This window comes from Aythya ferina (genome assembly GCF_964211825.1).
Source record: "Aythya ferina genome assembly, chromosome: 14".
NCBI classification, from domain to species: domain Eukaryota; kingdom Metazoa; phylum Chordata; class Aves; order Anseriformes; family Anatidae; genus Aythya; species Aythya ferina.
Window position 1 is genome coordinate 7607549 of NC_140312.1, and position 18825 is coordinate 7626373.

The following is an 18825-nucleotide window of genomic DNA, read 5'->3' on the forward strand; positions in this document are numbered from 1 at the left end:
TTTTTCTTCTTTCAGAGAACCAGAGCCATTGTAAAGATTTTTGGAAGACAGGGGTCATTTAGCACCTGATTCCCAAGGTGCTGTCATGGAGTGGAGGAGGTGCTCGGTGGCTGTGCACAGCCTAGAGATTTTTCCCTTCCATTATGCTGATATTAGAGATTGGCAAGAATTGATCCTGATGGGAGCCATGTGTGAAATTCGCAGCAAGTTGCTGTTGCTTTTTGGCTGCTTTAGGAGTGCTAACCATATGCTGTGCGGCTCAGCCCAGCCCTGGTGCGGCTTCTCGTTGGCTTGGCTTTTCTGCTTGGCACTGGAGGTGCCATAATTCATTACTGTGCCGCGGAGGAGGAAGGGGGAAGAAAACATGTCAGTGCGAAGGGAGCCTTGGGCTCAATCACATTGGGAAGTCAGTGGGTGTGAGGGATAAAACACAAGGATTGATTGGCATCTCCCAGCCCTCCAAACCAGGACTTCTCCAACCCTTGGAGCTCACCACGCTGTCTGTTCACTGTGTAATGATGCCCCAGCAAGAGAAGCAAAGTAAATAGGGACTAGGGTCCATTCTGCAGTGTGCAGGATCATATCCCCTGCCTGAGTGCCTTCGTATTATTGCTCTAGCTCTGTTTCACTTCTGTGCAGCTTTCTATAATATGGCTCAGTGAAAGGAAGGGCCATGAACGGCTGATGATTTCTGTCACTCCAGTGAACATAAGCTCCTAGTTCGTTTTTGCATGATTTAGTGTTAACCGAGCTTTTCCTAGCAAAACTTCCTATTCTAGTGCTTCTCTTATCCTTTTCTTGTTTTCTTTTCTTCCATTTTCTCCATTCTTTCTGCCCATCAAGTAACCATTGCAATGCAGAGGTGCACACAGAGCTTGTAATGCCACCTCTGCCTATTTCCCAGTAAAACAGAGGAGACCAAACCCCAAATGGTTTTCTTTATCAGGTTGACAGGTGCCGCCATAACTGGAGCCTTGCAGGCTGCTCTGGAAGAAGTCTTCCACACTCATGCACCCAACAACCAGTTCTGTTACTTTAAAGGACTTGATAATAAGTTTGCAAAATATGCAACCCCCCTCTTTTGGCATAGATTAAAAAATATTAGGAACAAATGGGTGTTTATAATGTCTTTGTTTTGTTCATGATATGATAAAATTCTCCTCGGGGCCAAAGACCTTTTCATGGGGTGATTGTTAAATGGGGAACTGCTGGGATGGGATTCTCTCCTCACATTCCCTGTCCACATCAGGAAAAGCTGTAGAGATCTTGTTGCATATAACAACTCTAAGTGTTCCTGATTTACCTTTGTTCATCTGATCTAAGTGCCTAGGAGAGGCCCAGTTAGTTTCAGGAGGACAGGACATATTAAATAGAAATATATTCAAACAAAAATAACCAATTTTTAAAACATTTATTGCTACACCTTCATCTCTTGTCTTAGCTCCCACTATTTATTTTTCTCTTACCTTTGTAATGGAGGGATTTTACATTTGTTCTTATTTATAAGAATGTACACTTCACAGCCATTGCCTTAACTTCTGTTTTTGTTTTTTTTTTTTTTTTTTTTTATATACTATAAAGGTATTGATCACTCTTATTTTTTTAAACACATTTCAGCATTGCAGAGGGATGTCAGTATATTACTAGTTCTCTAGTGTGCTTTGCTATTAAAATTTTTTATCTTCTTACTGCAATGACTGTCTGAGATCTTTGTTAATTGTTCCTAGCTATTTATCAGAATTGTTGTACTTTGTGAAAACAAAAGCTTTGGCCATGCTGTCTTTCCATTATTGGAAGTCAAAAAATCAAAGCATATGAAATGGTGTGGTACCTTTCTGAAATTTCTGTAAAAAGTATGTGGAAAAAAATCTTAGAAAACTTTTGAAAATTGAAAGAACCATAAAATTTAAAAAACATGTGCTACCATAAGAATTTCATTCTGAGATAATCAGGTCTCTGACCTGATTATCTTTCTATCTAAACAAATAGATTCTTCTTCTAAACAAACAGATTCTTCTTTCTATCTAAACAAATGGATTATATGAAAGAAAAAAAAAATGATTGCAGGAACCATCTCTGGCCAAGTGCAATAATAATAGTATTAATGCAGTTGTGCTTTATTGCAAGGAACAAGTTTTATCACTACAATTACCTATAAAGGAGTTTTGAAAAAAATCATAACAGGAAACAATTTAAGCAGGAATGTGAAGTTATTACTTCAAAACTAGATATAATCATTTACCAGCAATATGGAGTATGCCTTAGTTAACAGTTAAAGTATATGAAATCTCTAGGGGATCTGTTTGCAGTGGTGTTTAGGGACATACTATAACTCAAGGTAATTGAATAGCAGTTAATTTGAGTTAATGATAATGTATTCTTGGGAAGACACAACAGTTAATGGATCAGCCCAAAATGAAGGACACAGACATTTGTTTTGCTGAGTAAGCATCTACTGAAAGTCCACACAAGAATATATAAGGATGTTAATTAACCTGAGTTAATAGGCATTCATCTCTATAGCCATTGCAACCAGAGGGCTCTGTAGATAATCCTAGGACAACTGTTGATGTTTCATGGCTAAGCCATTCGAAGATATTGCCTCTTATAACCGTGGCATGAGCTTTTGTCAACTATGAAACAGAGAGACCTTTAAAACAATGTGAGCAATAAACAGGAGTTTGAATGATAGGATCTGGAATTCATGTTCCATCAGTGAACTAATTGAACTAACATGGAAACCCTCTTTTATCACAACTTCAGACAATACAGAGGAGAAAACCTATTTCAGCAATGCCATATGCATACAGTGTCAGGTTGTTTTGGAGGTGAGTACTTGAACACACACAGCTTTAAAACATGAAGTCGGGCTGAGCGTATCAGCTGGAAGGGAACCTGATTGTTGAGTATTTTCTGTTTGTTCAGAAAATAAAAGGCAGTTTTATGCTGAAATTCCTTGAGTGATTGTAGGGACAGATAAGATGTTTCTTGGAACTTGAAGAACACGAATACTTGAACACAGTCCCAAAGACAGCTGGGAGCCAAAACATAGAGAGCTTACAAGTTTAAATGACTCCTTCTGAAAAATTTATAGTGAGCTTAACAAGACACTAATAACATACAACGTCAATAGCCGGAGGAGAACTTAGAAAGCAAACGTATAAATAAGTTGTGTGCATTATCCAACAATTAGGTAAACAAAGTTGTATTTTTCAGTGATTTAGGAATCTCTGCCTTTAACAAACAAGGAATTCTTTAGAAAAAATAGGATAAGATTCAGCAGAAAAAAAAAAAAAAAAAAGAATCCTTAAAAATTAGCTGTTGTGCATGCAAAGCAATTGCCTTTAATGATATAGCAAAGTGGAGTTCAGTTCATTCAGTGTAAATGAGAAATGACAGCAAGATCCCGGTAAAGTTTGGTGCACCGGCTGACCTGAGTTGTTTATTCAACTGTGGCTGCATTTATTCTTCATCGTACTTTTTAAATAAAATGTAGTTTCAGTGGAAAAGAAAGGCGTGTAATGAAACGATGACAAGAGACCTGCGGGAAATGAAATAGCTGAAGGCTCATATGAGTAAATTTGTACGGCACGATGCAGCCTTGTGTAGGGAGCCACAAGGTCACTTACTCAGAGCACAGTGAAATGCTGCACCAACGGAGCCGTAGCGCTGCTGTGGCTCCTCCACCTCAGGTGCTTCCTTATGACAGAGCCATGTGGACGTCCCCACGATGGATTTGTAGGCATGCATGCCCTCCGTGAGGGTTAGTGAGGCTGTAGAAAAATTGGGATTGGGGGATGCTGAGCACTGCTGAACTCACTGCATGCATTGAAGCAGTGGCGTCAGCCTTCCCCAACAGCCCAGCCCTGGCTGCACTGTGCTGCCTGGGTCCCTGGGCCCCTGGGTACCTCAAACTGTTTAAAATGGGCTTTGAGCAAAATTCTCTGACTGCAGTAAATGTGTTCCATTTGTTACCCACATGTCATTCAGAGAACTGTCTTGAAAGAGACAAATTAATGACTATTAAGAATTTTATACCCTGCTATTTTCTCTATTTACTGATGTTACATTCTTCTCCAGAAATGCTTAGTCTGATGTTTAATAAGTGAAGCTATTATTATCTTAAATTATATAAGATTTTCTTACCCCATCATAGCAATTGAGGAAAGGATTTAAAATAAAAAAAAAAAAAAAAAAAAAAAAAAGCTTTGAAAGCTTTGGCAGGACTTTACCAAACTTACTGCACGGTTTTATAGTAGATGTGATATACCTATATTGCAGCAGTGCAGAGCTGCAGAGAAATAAAAAACAGATGACCAATCTGAGAAAATGGTGATATCAGAGAAGCTGGATGAGGAATGGGTTTGAATGAGAGTTTATTTTTGGTTTTCCATAAGTTTACTGTGAATTTAAATATTTCTACTGAAATGTTGGCCCTAGAAATTTTACTAAGCTTTGAAAATACAGGTTGTTAATGTGTTTGCAGCTGAATTCCAATTTTCTTTATTTTTTTAAAGTTTAGTTTTATTAAAAAAAAAAATGTAAAATTTGTGTTAAAAACTCTCAGTAACAAAATCACTGACCGCCCTTTCCGTGGTTATTCTTACTAATAACCCTATTGAAGAAAGGTGTTCATGGGTGTAGTGTTTTACCTAGATACATAAGGACTTCACAAGGTATCAGACAGCTGACATAGAACAATACAGTCAGAAGCATATCACCAGTAATCCATCTCAATTCCTTGTTTATTACCTTGGCAACTTCCTAGCAGTTTTGTCAATAAGATGCTGCTTCTAGCAATGTAACTTTATTCTTACATTAATATCCCAAATTTATCATAACCTTATAAATTTCCTCCAGTCACCAAAATGTCCCATTAAGCTATTTAATCTTCCTGAAACTACATTCTTTATTGGTAGCCTGGAAAAAATATTTTTTTGCCCTACATCCCTAAGTATTTTGAGATTAAATTCACCAAAGTTGTCAAGTAGGTCAGCGATGAAAGCCAAAACGAGAGAAATCTGGTTTATGATTTAGGTGGATGGAAAGGAGAGGAGGTGTAATAATGGTGCAGAGCTACTGCTCCACTGTCACTGCCACGTCCCAGGCAAAGCTGCTGAGAAGCTGCCTTCAGGAGTCTTCTTCTCAGTGCAGAGGAGAGAAATCTCATGGCTTCAGGCAATGTGGTCTGAAGACAGGTTCTGGATGCTCAGCCCAAGGTCAGACAAAAAGAAATACGCCTGTTTGCCTCAGCATTTTGCTTTATGCTCTGTGTTCTTTTAAGGGATAAAAATTCCTTGTTGAGCTTTTTCAGTCCCTAACCAAATGCAGCAGTTAGTGATTATGTGTCATTGTTCCCCAGTGGTGATTCTTACGGAAAGGAAAGTCTTTCTGAAAAGTAACAGGCAGTAACAAACACAGACTGCCAAAACCATGAAAAAGCTGTAAGTCTCAGGTGCCTTCGGAGTTCTGTCCAGACTGTGATGGAGAGCTAAGGCACCTCTTGCTGCCTTGGAGCCCGACTCCGCTGTAAAAGGCTGCGTGGAGTAGCAGCATCCCATTGCACTTCCAGCAAACAGAGCTTGCTGATCAAAAATGTTTCACTGAGTGCACTGGTTTTGCTTTATTTTAATGTAGCCTGTTCCTGGCTACCAACTCCCCATGTGCTGTGATCTGTATGCAAAGCTGCCTCATACCGATCAGGGCTGTCCTGTGGGACAAGGCAGCAGCTCCTGGAGAGAGCCGCATCGCCCTCCTGCAACTTGTTTATTTTCTTTGAAAGGTTCCCGGGGAGCATAACCAGATGCCAGAGGCTTCTGCCAAACTTTGCAGACACCCACTGGAGAATATATTGCTTTTAAATTTGCAGCATCAGGAGCTGTGCTAGCTGCTCGCTCTTGCTCATTTTGTCACACCGGAGGGAGTGGGCATCGCTTCTCACTTGCGCCAGAGATGCTGCAAAACTGCACCGGGCGTAGCTCACCTCTGAAATGCATGTGGCCTGAGAGAAGCTTCCACAGTTTTTCATGATAAGGGAAATCCAGATCTGAGGCACTCTTTATTTTGAAATATTTCATTATTTAGATGATCTTGGTGCTTGTAATAAATAAATAAATCATCTAAGGTGAGGCTGCACGCAGCAGATAAATAGGTATGCAGACTGAGTCACCTAATTTATTCCTGCTGATGTCCTGTTAAAAAGGAGTAGAAAGAGGAAGAAATGCTAATAGCCCCAAATAAGACATTTTTCTGTAATGAAATGACACCCAAAGCTGTGTTCTCTAAAGGCAAAACCCTGGTAGGAAAAATCACTTTCCTGTGACTTTAAGGACTCTCTGTTTCAAAAGGTGTTAGAAAAAGGCACGGTGCCTTTCTCTGTTGTAGTTTGCAATCGGAGCTGATGCCAGTTGTATATTTTTGCATGTCATTCTTGGCTATGTCATGTAACTGCCTGATTTTCACCCACGTAATACTGTGCTCCTTGACTTCTAAGAGAATCTCTTGGCATCTGGCACAAGTCCCCTCTGACTAAGTAAGCCCCCACTTGATAATAATTTGAAATTAAAAACACCCTATGCGTGGGATCTGGTTATGAATAGAATAAATGACATTTTGCCTTTATTTTCCTCAACAAGTAAACAGCAGGAAAATTGCCTCAATGTTTTCTAGTTACTTCACAGCTTGACAAGTATAAACTGCCATAATGATAATTTTGGAAATCATGTCAGGAAGTGTCGTCTTGCAGGATAGTTCTGGGCTCGAGCTGCTGACTAGCAAGCTCCTCGTTCCCTTGCTGTATAAGTTATTTTCATTCTTCAAAGACTTTCTTGAAAGCTCACTAAAAAGTTTTGAAGACAGGGTATTAAGCCTAATGGGCCTTCTGGAAAGGAGGCAGAAGAATGCAAAACACAGGGAAAAAAAGGAGTGTATCTGAAATTAGAGTTGTTGGCATTTGAAAGTTGATAAAATTAACCTGTTGTTTCTCAAGAGAAGTAAATATTTAGCTTCTTAGCTGCAACGCTGGCATAAGAAAGGGCTGGAGAGAAAACTTCGGAAGCTCCTCCTTTAACACAGCTTTCTCTTGTGGCTGTGCATTGATCCCTGATGTTGTGCCTCAGTTTCCCTTAAGAGGATGCTCCCATGTGAGCATGCACAGAGATAATGTCTGCCAGGCACAGATGTGCGGGCATGCATTAGATGTTAGATGGCTGTATGGTAGTTCTGACACTAAATATTCAGGAGCAGAGAGTTTGGGGAGAAATAACTGATGACAAGTGATTAAACTACTGCTTATCCTCTGATCCCTGTTTGAAATGAGTGGATGCATACCACAGATCTGACCACATTCTTTGCCCACCATTTACACTGGCGAGCGACCCATACCCATGCATTTTGCTCTATGAATAGTTATTTGCTGGCATCCGTTCAAAAGCAATAGAAGCAATATACTTATTTCTGCCTCCTTGGGAGTAGCGCTTTCAGTTCTTTCATTTCTTTGCTGTCCCCAGAGCCTCCCTGCTAACAACAATGTCATATACACACTGTAGATAAGTCTGGAAGACAGTTTAAATTATTTTTCAGTATATTCTGATAGTGGAAGAGCTAAATCATATATTTTTGTGTCAAATACAGCTATAAAAATTCTGTGGTGGTTCCATAGTAGCTTCTTAACAAGGGGACTATGGATTCCTCTTAACACAATGATTTTGATTCTAAAGCACATTTCTTTTTACCTATCTGTGCAAATAAATTGAATTTACCCTATATCCTGTCTCTCGCTAAAAGTATGAGATTTGATTAAAAAACAATAATCATTAAAGTAATCCCTGAAGTGTCTCTATATCAGTATAGTTGGAATCACATTTCAGAAGTATATTTTATTTCATGATCTATGTTTATCGTTTTGCTTGGCAACCTGTTTATTTTTGTTTGTTTGTTTGAATGCTATTGAACACTATTGAGGTCTAGGTTTATCCCAGCTATCCAAAGGCATCTAGAAAATATGCCTAAGTCACCTTGGAGAAGCTCCCGAGCAGCTGGGAGGAACCACTTTCAGGGAGCGATTTGGGTGCTAGGTAGGCTCCATTGCCATTTTCTCTCCCCTGCCTGCAGAGGTACCCTGGGATGGGTATCTTCCAAATGCAGGGTCATCAATGAACTGCCTTATATTAACTGAATCTGGGCTCATAAATGATTACTTGAGTTGCATTGAAAATATTCCTTCACATCATGATTATCCTACCTTTGGAGGCTGATGTTGCTATAGCAGCAAGTATATAATGCAGGTGCAGTGCCTTTTGAGAAGGTCAGTGCAACAGGAGCCTCCTCCGTCTTTCCTCGCAGCCTGTAAATCAGTGTGCTGAGATGGGCTTGTCAAATGTGCTGATAGACGGGACTTGCAAAAAAGGCCATGGCCTTGTCCCATCTCTCTGCACCAGGATTTGTATTTCTGGTAGCTTGAGCATTGGTGTGGACCTCGAGCGGGGTTTTGAAACCAGAGTGTGTTTGCATGAGCCTTATTTCTTTGAACAATCCTGGTATTATGCTCTAATTAATGCCCCGAGTTGTTTTGGCACTTTCACATCAGACAAAAATGACCCAATAATTGGCCTCATTTTCAAGAGCTAACCTCCAGAAACTCTGCTGGAGAGCTGTTACTTCCTTTTTCAAAGTCAAACCTTAATCTGCCTGCTTCATCGCTGGTTGGTGGGAATTGCTAAATACTGGGTTAGCTAGAAAATCTTACTCCAGAGTGTAAATACAAAACCCAAAAAGAATCCATTAAGATAAAGAAAGGAGGAAAAAAAATATTAATTCCTCCTTCTCCCTGGATACTTCTTCCAACAATATAAAGATAAGTGAGTTCTTCAATTTAGCCTTGGTGTAACTTGAAGGAGTGTTGCCACAGAGAATGTTTTGTCCAAGATCTTTATAGTTGTAAAAAGGATGTGTTGATTCTTTCCTTCATTTGGTGATTGACAGACTATTGTAGTTCAAGAGAATTAAACCGGAATGTATAAAAACTGATTCTGCAACCCCTTGAACTCTACAGTGAATTTACGTGCTGATTTTATTATTAAATTGCTGCATTATAAGGAAAGTACTTGTTCCTGTGAGTATAAGTATCTTTTATTCCACTTCTGAGTGAGCACAAATTTCTGCAGGATGGGACTTTTCCCTTCTAATTAGCATAATTATGGTAATGAGCTAGACTAAAAAAGACAGAGAATTCAAGGGACACATTTGGAATATATGTTGATTATAAGATATTAAACCATGGTATTTATGTTTGAGCAAAAAAGCGGAAAAATGCTCAAGAGAATGTGGCTCATTTTATAATGGTTCAGTGCCAAAGTGCTCCATAACAGGGAGCTGGGAGGTATGAAAGGCAAATTTTGAACTCTCACTGCTATATCAATGGAAAGTGAAATTATTACCCTAGAGAGGAATTTTGCCTGTGATGGTTGTGTTGTAGTAACAATGTTGGGATTCATAAGCGTTTTCCCAAAAGGTCTGCTAATCCTTTTCCCTGCAAAAATGTTCTCTCAAATGGAGTGGCTTATTTCATGCAAGTCCAGATTTTGTTTTGCCACACATCATCATATTTTGAGTAAACTCACTAGGACTTCCCTTTGAAAAGAAATACCTCCTGCCCAAAGTAGTTCCAGCAATATGCAATAAATCCGAGCTAAGCTTTCTTCAAGCACTGGTTGAATGATTTGTTTAGAAATTATTCCAGCACTAGTCTGGAGTTGTTTCAAGGGATGGGATTTAGAGCCTTTGGTCAGCTGTAACTTGTTCTTTCTGCTTAAGACTTCTTTTCCTAACTCCCTCTAAAGTCAGTGCATAAGTTTCCTTTGCTTTAAAAGACAACTGTATAGGGCTCTTAAAGTAATCATAATAAATAGTTGGTGAGTACTTAGTTAAAGTGGAAGGAACTGAGAGAGGAGAAAGGTGCCATGGGACTGTACATGTGGCAGTTGTCCCTAACGCCAGGATGATGTGCAGAGGTGTTGTATCACCTGAGCACACATGCTCACATCTGTGAGCTGTCAGGTTGTATCATATTTTTCTCTGTGAACTGCTAGGGACAAGCAGATTGCTGTGACACTAAGCTAGTTGGATAGATGGATACCGCCTTATTAATCACACGATGGATACCTGCCTTGTTAATTGCAATCTGTGTCATTTATTCTGTTTCGGAGGAAGCTGGAGGTGTGACTTGAGAACAGGATGTCAGTGACAGCATCGCCAGCTGCTCCTTGCTGCCCTGTGTCCCCGTGCACACCATTGGCACTTCTTTCCGTAAGGTCTGGGGGAAATGTCCTTGCTGCTGGCCCCATTTGCTTGGCAAGGAATGTGGTGTGAGCACCCAGCATTGGATGTGAAGCTTGTGAGGCTGCCAGGAGTAAATTCAAGGTTTTCTGCATCATAGCTCATTGCCCTAATTGTGAGACATCCTCCTATTTCTTGTGCTCTCCTTGCTACGTACCCTCATCTCATCTTCCGCTTCTTATTCTCAGTCACGCAGAGCAACTCTCAAGACCAAAAGTTTTCACTGGAAGTGAAGGGCTCTGGCCTTTGAGTAGGCTTGGTTTGTGCTGAATTTTGCATTAACCGTACTGGTCTGCAGGCAGCTTCCTCCTTTTGTACCCAATTCCCTGCTAAATTAGCAGCCACCTGACTTCTGTGGAGCTGTCACAAATTACTTTATGCTTGTGAAAGTAAGCATAAATGTTTCCATAGCTGCTACAACTTTAACAGCAGCTTCTGGAGGTCATTTTCCTGTGGGTAACTCCCACAGCTGGTCTTTGCTCATTCAGCTCCATGTCTCCCTGTGACTGATTGCTGCAATGCCAGAATTTTATAAAGGTGTCTTCTCACAGACTGTCACGAGCTTCTGGAGGGAGCCTTCTGTGAGCTAGTTGCTTGCTAGTCTTGCAATTTATAGCGTTGTTTTAGTGCATCAATTTGCAGCGAAGGTTTTAGCTGTGCTTCAGCTGTCTCTCCCTCCATCCTGGGGGAGGACGCATCGACTGTCCCACGTTGATGCAGGGCACCTGGGTCACCTTCCTTCATCCACTGATGTCTCAGAGCATCTGTCCTGGGCTGTGCTCATCACCTTTCCATGGAATCACTGCCCGAAAGACACCTGACAGGGATGCCTGCGGTCCGTAAGGAGGCAGAACAGGGAGGTGAATCCCAGTTGTGGACGTGAGGCCTTGCAGTGCAATTCAGAGCATATCTGTACATACAGGGGTATAACCATAGCTGCTATGCAACACCGCATTGGTTTGTTTTTTTCTACTGTGCACACAAACCTGAGCCCATGGGTCTCAAAACAAGGCCTTATGACAGAGGAAGGAGCTGTCATGCTCTCCTTACTTTGGAGGTTATGTTGCTCTGGGCCATGCTGCACAACCAGCCTTAACTGTCCAGGCCTGAGGCTACTGAGGGGTGTTTGGTTTCCACAACCTCTTGGCTTCCACAGCTAGAGACCAGGGTCTTGATTAAGAGCACTAATTAAATAAAGAAAGTGAGGAGAAGGAGGGAGGGCAAATCCTATCAGAGCAAGTAGGTGTTTGAGGCTCTGAAGAACTAACAGTGATGTGTATCTCTGTAGATCTTCCTTAAATCTATGGAAACTAGAAACATTTAATATCTAGTCAGAGGTAGAAGAGCACAGAAATCATCCAGGTAAGAGAAATAAAAACAGGTCACTTGCATTTGCTGTTTTTTTTTCCTGAGTTTGGATGTATTGAGCTGTGTAATAAATTGCATATATCTGGAAGCGATGCAGAGCACAGCAATCAATAATACAAGCAATGATAATCAGGTGTTTCAGCCATCTGACATGAGCAGTCTCCAAAGATAATTCTCTCCCACAGGACATTACCAAACATAACTTCAGTTTATTCCCAGGAAAAGAAGCAAGTGCTTACCTGCCATGCAGAGGCAAATCTTGTCAACAGTTTTGCTCCAGAAAGCTGAAAATGGATGGAAGTGCAGGAAAAAGAACGAGGGGAGATGCTTTTTCACAAAGCAACCCACAACGCTGACACATGTTGGGGCTGGTGGTGGCCAGAAGGCAGCTGCTGCTCACAGTGTTTGCCTTCACCAATGTCTCTAGGAAATCCTTAGGAAAAATAAAAATCAGGAAATGGCAAATTTGCCTTCTATGTTCAGAAATACCAGAGGAAGTGCAGAGCAGTGTGAGACTGAATTTATCGTTTGTAAAGAACAAAGCATCCTGGCATGAAGGGCCACAGTGAACACATGCTATCACCACTTTGTTTCTTAACTAGGTTAAGCTACGGCAAGAGCCCAGCCTCATTTAATAAAGCTACCCGTGGATGGCAGACACCACCGAAAACTTCCCCATGTGCATGTAGCTCAGATCAGTGCAGTTTATGCAACTCCCATGTATTTACCACACCAATTACGTGTCTCTGGTTACATGGGCTGCTTTTCCTTAATTTTTTATTTTCTTATTAACTTACTATTTTCTTATTTTTCTTGTATTCTTATTAACTGATTTTTCCTGCTACTACTCCTATAGTTATAAACAAATAAGAAAGTAACCTACAGCTGTTAAAAAAGAAAACAAAACAAAAAAAAGCTAGATTTTGCCCATGTATATGGCCACAGGGCTGACTACAAGGCAGCAAGGAGCCTCAGCATTCAGGTAGCATCAATACTGAGCTCTTCCTCTAACACCAGCACCATCAGTTGTAATTGGTTGTTAAACTGAACTCCTTCTCAAGCTAATAAAAATGAGAAAGTCTTCTGTCATTCAGCAACACCAAAATGACATTTATGTTATTCAGGATTTTACCATTGCTGTCCCATTTTAACACAGAGCAGTCAGTGATAGCACATAAATTTTTATGCCTGCCCATTACAAGGCATTGTATAAAAAGAGAGGTGGTTTAGACGATAAAGTTGATGTGAAAGTTTTCACCACGCTCTTTCTAAAAAGCTGAATAATTCAGAGCAGGTGGTAATGGAAAGTTTCTGACTCTGTGCCTCTTGTTTTCCAGAAGTTAGCCTGGATGCTCCCACAAAGCTGGTTTGTGCCTGCACAATAAAGTCATTCATTCTCTGTTGAGGAGTCTACTAATAAAAAGGGGAGAAACCGAGATCGTCAGATGTCAGTGTACCAAATAATCAATACCACATTGTTTTTTGTTATTCACAAACAACATAATGGCAGATAAGGATATATACCAATTGCAGACACAGTGTTTAATAAAAAAAAAAAAAAGTCATGATATCTGTCTCTCTGGCCAGCTTTCTGCTACATTTTATAGGTCAAGGTCCATGAAATTTCATAGCACGAGTGCTATATATATTCACTGTAGCAGAGTATGACATTTAGTTTCTATTAAACTATATACTTTAGGGAGGAGGAAGATGCTTTATCAAAAACAACATGCAAGGTAGTCTTTCACCCAAAGATTTCTTTCTAATGTTTCTGTATTTTGGTACCTTTATACAATTCTGCAAGCTGCAGATATATATTTTTTTTTCCTAATGGGAAATAATAAAGGAATACGATTTAATAATTATTTTACTGTAAGAGATCAGAATTTCTCATTCACTTTTAGTCTCAAATTACAATCTTTGCATGTTTTTTGCCTTACTCACCCAGAATGTCACTACAAAAAGCTGTCATCTTTATCACAAGAAACACGAGCAGTAGAGAGTTAATGATGGTAAGTGTCAGTACTAAGCATTGCATCCTGATCCCAAATCCCAGCAAAGTCAGGAGGTGGTGTCCGGTGAGTGGGGCTGCAGTGAGTGTGTCAAAGGCTGAGAAGAATAACATGGGGAAGTGCCTTATTTTCTCCCACCCAATGGTTTTGTAACAGCATGTGTTGGCTTGTATGATATAAATCAAATGTGTTCTTGATATTCTAGTTGTAGAACATTGTCCCATAGGCACAAGTCTTTTGGAATGTATGGGACCTGCTAGATATGTGCTATTTGGCCCCTATGAGTATTTTTTGACCTGCTAGATGTGAGCTATATGGCTCCTACAAGTGTTTTTTACATGTAATAGTCCTGTGGGGGTACTTGGAAACAAAGGGTGAAGGAGAGAAAGGAAGAGAGAGACTCAAGAGAAAAGTGGAATGCCAGATATGCATCCATACTCAGGATAGACTGAAGCCATAAGCCACTGAAATTGCTCATTTGCCATAGCTTCAGTCATGACTTGACCAGTGCCTTTATAGGTCCGTGTTGCTGGTGGAGTATTGCCCCACGTCAACTCAGGAGTGAGCCCTGGAAATGGTCAGGATTGCAAATCCCCAGAGATGGTTGTTCTTGTAGCTTTGTGTTGCATACACCTGCCCATCTGACCTGCAACTTTTCTAATGAAACCAGGGAAGAAACTGCAATGTGAAAGCCCTTAGGGCTTACTGAAATATCTATTTTGGGAAATATTTTTATTTTTTTTTTTTAGCAGTGCAAAACATGTAAGGGTCTGCAGATAGCTGTAATAATTTCTGCTCACTCAAATCGCAAAGCATACCACTATCAAAATTTAATCTTGGCTCTTTGGTGCATAATCATATTTCACTCATTTTCCTTCATACTTTTGCTTGAGATAAATGAACCCCCTTCTGTGCCACCACCAACCCAGAATTCATAAGCCAGTATTTTACACCTGGGAAGGGGAATGTAGCAACTGGCATTTTATGACCCATCTCTCATTCCCCTCCCTTCAGCAATCAATAGCATTTTCAGTATATGTCTCTATTTAAAGTTCACTTAGAGCTTTCAATTCAAAATGATATGACAGCGGTCAGTTCATCAGCCAGCACTCCTGAGCCTGCCTTTGTTCGTGAGACATCACGTTGTGGCAAAAGCAATCTTTGCTTGGCAGGGTACACCCTGGGAGCGATACTTCTTGCAACAGGGGAACCTCTGGCAAGTGACCAGCGTCACTGCTGAGACGCGCTAGGGCTTTGATTTGAATCCCTCAAAATTCCCATCGTTTGGCAGTGGTTTATGTGAGCCTCTTTGGGTTAGTCGTTCACCTCTAATGGGATTGATTCCTCTTGCCAAACTAGAGGGGCACACACAGCATGAGGAGGAGGAGGTAGATGGGTTTTAGTTTTTGCAGCTGGATTAGGAAGCGTTCAAGATTCATGCACCAACCTTGGTGCTCTCTACAGCCTCCTGAGGAGGGGAAGGCGACGGTCTCTTCTCCTTGGGAACCAAGGACAGGATGTACAGGAACAGCACAAAGCTGCACCGGGGGAGACTTACACTGAGCGTTAGGAAAAACTCCTTCACCCTGAGAGTAGTCAAAGGCTGGAACAGGCTTCCTAGCAAGGTGTTTGGTGCCCCATGACTCACAGCATTATCGTGGCATTTGGATTATGCCCTTAATAACATGCTTTAACTTTTGGTTAGCCCTGGCGATTGGCCTTCTGATCCTTGTAGGTCCCTTCCAACTGAGTCGTTCTGTTCTGCTCCTTACATTAGATTTGGTTTTGATTATATTTGTTTTTGCAATTCCCCCCACACATCATGTTTCTTAAACACACACGTACCCCTTTCTAAACAATTATAGCCTAAACGAATCTAAGTCCCACATCTTATTAAAAGTTGTGACTTTCTCTCACAAGCTAAAGGTGAAATATTTTTAGTTTGGCCCGATTCTGCTCTCTGCTAATGTATCCATATACCTGTCTTATTGCATAAAAACTGTAAGAAAAACTCATACGCAATTTTGACATACATTTTGCTTGCTATTATGGTATGTCAGATGTTTCATTACATCCTGGACGTACATAACTAAACAATTTCTAAAGAAAATGGACTATTTACAGTCATCTGCTGGAGGCCTGCAGCCAATGCTTCGTGTCATTTGTCAAGATTTCTCCCATTGAAGCACAGGGAGCAGTGGGGACTGGGGGAGCTTGGCACTGTGCAGAGCTGGGGAGAGTGTTGATAGCTCCTCAAATGAGGAGAGAAGAGAGATGCATGTTACAGCATTCACTTAATGCCTGATCTCTGGAACTTCACAATGGTTATTCGAAAGGCAGGAGACCCAAATATTTGGATACAGAGGTTTGGATTGCTGGGATGCATTCAGGCTGTGCAAAAAGCAGAGGAAAGGCTAAAATCCTGAGCCGATCATCTCAGGAAAGAAAAGTCAGAATTTAGCCCAGGACAAGAGAGCAATCCATTAGAAAGATATTCCTGTTGTGTAGTTACTTTTCCCAGAGCACGTATTTGCAGAAATGTATATTTTGATCGAGCTGTGTAGTGTCTTTACAGCATCGAAAGCACAAGAAAACCTGTGAGACTTAAAACTAATCAACAGTTTTCCGCATCTTTTTGTCATAAGCCCTAAGGACTTCACACCAAAGAGTCTGTGTTTTGCAGAGATTTCCCCAAACACTGGGGGTCAGGTTCTATACCACATTTTATTGCAGTACTCTTACATAGCCCAAACTTACTTTGTCGGTTCAGTGGAATTAATCACACATTCTCCATATGGAGTTCAGTAAAATTAATCACATATTCTTTGTATGGATTTGTCATGAATGAGAAGGTATATTAATATACGGGCACACGGTTAATATTCCAGTGAATAGTTTCCTGTTAATGCAGAGCATCACTGCATCTCTTTGAGTAGAGATGACTAGCTTAAAAGAACATCTTTCATCTGTGTAAATGGTTTACTGGGGGGCATTGCAGATTGCTCTGAATGGATTTATTTTTTTTTTCACAGAAACAGAGCTAAAAGGATAACACAAGTAATTGCATTCTCTAGTGCCTCCCAGTGCTTTACATGTTCTCCTCTACAGGAAAAAGAAATCTTTCATTTATTGTCAGACTGATGAATTTAGTAATTGTAACTAATGGGGTTGTTTCTTTTTGTATGTGTTTTAGGATGGAATGGGCAACCTGAGAATCACGGATAAGGGTCTAAAGCTGGAAGGAGATTCAGAATTCTTGAAACCTCTCTACGCCAAAGAAATCCGGTCAAGACCAGTAAGTTGTCGGGAAAGAAATGATCACGTTTCTGTAGTCCTAACTGTAAGAAACCTTGAAGTGGCAGTGTGACATGGTTACCAGATAAATTACTTTGGCCGTTCTATACAAATGTAATCTGGGGAGAGAGACAGTGGGTGTCCCTTGGGTACTTCATCAAGATACAATATCATCTGGGCAGTTGTAAGGTTGATATATGTGGGTTTAGTTTGTGTAAGTCATGGTTAAAATTCTCCCAGGACCACTGAGATTTCACATTGTCTTTTGGTCTCCCTTTAAGATAAATCATAAGCAGTACTCGACTGAAAGACCTAATATTTCTGAGGTACAGTGGTAGCAGGCAGTTGTGAAATCCAGATTGTGTTTAAAGTTAGTCCTTTTCTGCAAAGGGCTGATGCCTTGGCAGAAGGGCCTGATCTGTTAGCTGTCACAATAAACCCATACTATGTACTTAGTCCTATTTCATGTTGTATCTTAAAATTATGTGCAGTTAAAATTCAACGCTGCTCAGTGAGACTGCTTGACAAAAGTGGCAAGGATGTTAACAACTGAAAATGAGAAAGAACCCAAGTGTGATTGAAATAGCATTTTTGTGGTAGCGTTTCATTGACCGTCAGTGCCTTTTGTTCTTTCTAATGCAATCCCGTTTGTCCTGAGTAGCTGTAGCATAACTGAAAAGATTACATATGGTTTCCAGAATCCTCCTAAGAAAATGTCATCTATCTTGTTTCCTGATCTGAAGTGTTAATTTGAGTCAGATAGCAACCTTCCATTTTGATAACAATGGCAGGTAGCTAATTAAATAGTTAACGTCCTTTTATCCAGCATTTCAGTGGTCTTGTAGAAATTGGAACTTGTAGAATAATCAACATAACATCCAATACAATATCCTATTTAATTATTGAAGGTTGTAACCTCTCTAAGATGGCTAGGAATTGATTTTAACAAACATAATCATTTTAGGAAGAAAAGTTAATGAGAAAACATTCATATCTATAAATGTTTTCATCTCCGAATTAAAAGAGAACTATAAAACCTTACGTGTCATACACTTTTTAATGTAAAGTGTGTGGAAAAGGTGCAGCACTCAATTTGATAAATAGACTGAAGAATTGCCATTTACATTTCTTTTTCTTCAGTTAGATGGCTAAAAATAATATTTGATTACTGAGAGAACTAAGAACCCCTTCTTGCTACTGGGAATTTACTGTTTACATACCATTGTGCTGATTTACATTTTAATAAGGTGGGGGGACAAAAGGTGTCTCCTTCTTGAAGTTATAAAACTACTTTCCTCACCATTGATAGTTTAATGAATGCAAGGAAAAACAAATATAAGTTAAGGGCTCCATGTGCTCCTTGCTTTATCCATCCTCCAGGATTAGACTTATTTTTGCTGTTGCCCCGATAAGGGTCTAGTTGCAAGCCAGAAAATGCTGATCTACATCCTAGTGAGTCAAAGGCTCTCTGCTGACTTCAGTAGATGAATCCTGGATGCTATATTAACTATTTAGTTGCATAAACCATATGTGTAGTTTCTCTGACTTCTTAGTGAAGTTAAACTGGAATAGCCTGTGCTGGCTTTCAGGTTGCTCACAACAATTCTGGAATTATTAATGGACTGAGAGCAACAGGGACAATCCTATTGATTTCAGTCAAATTATGCTTCCTTGTGCCATGTGTGAATTTGGCCTGTAGTACATAAATCAAAGGATTGCATTCAAAGGATGATACTTAAAGTCTATTTAAAAATATTATTAAATAACCAAAGCTATATTTGTTTAAAGCACAGTAGTATGACCCAGAATTCTCTTG

General features: G+C 40.2%; 1 protein-coding gene across 13 annotated transcripts in view; it reads left to right on the forward strand.

The window, feature by feature from the left end:
* The window catches only part of SGCD (sarcoglycan delta), a 401695-nt gene that overhangs the window by 301053 nt on the left and 81817 nt on the right, over positions 1-18825 (forward strand). For all 13 annotated transcript variants that reach the window (XM_084536002.1, XM_084536004.1, XM_084536008.1 and 10 more), the window contains one exon: positions 16909-17010. In XM_084536002.1, the coding sequence (XP_084392128.1) occupies positions 16909-17010 (102 nt within the window). The remainder of the gene's footprint in view (positions 1-16908; positions 17011-18825) is intronic.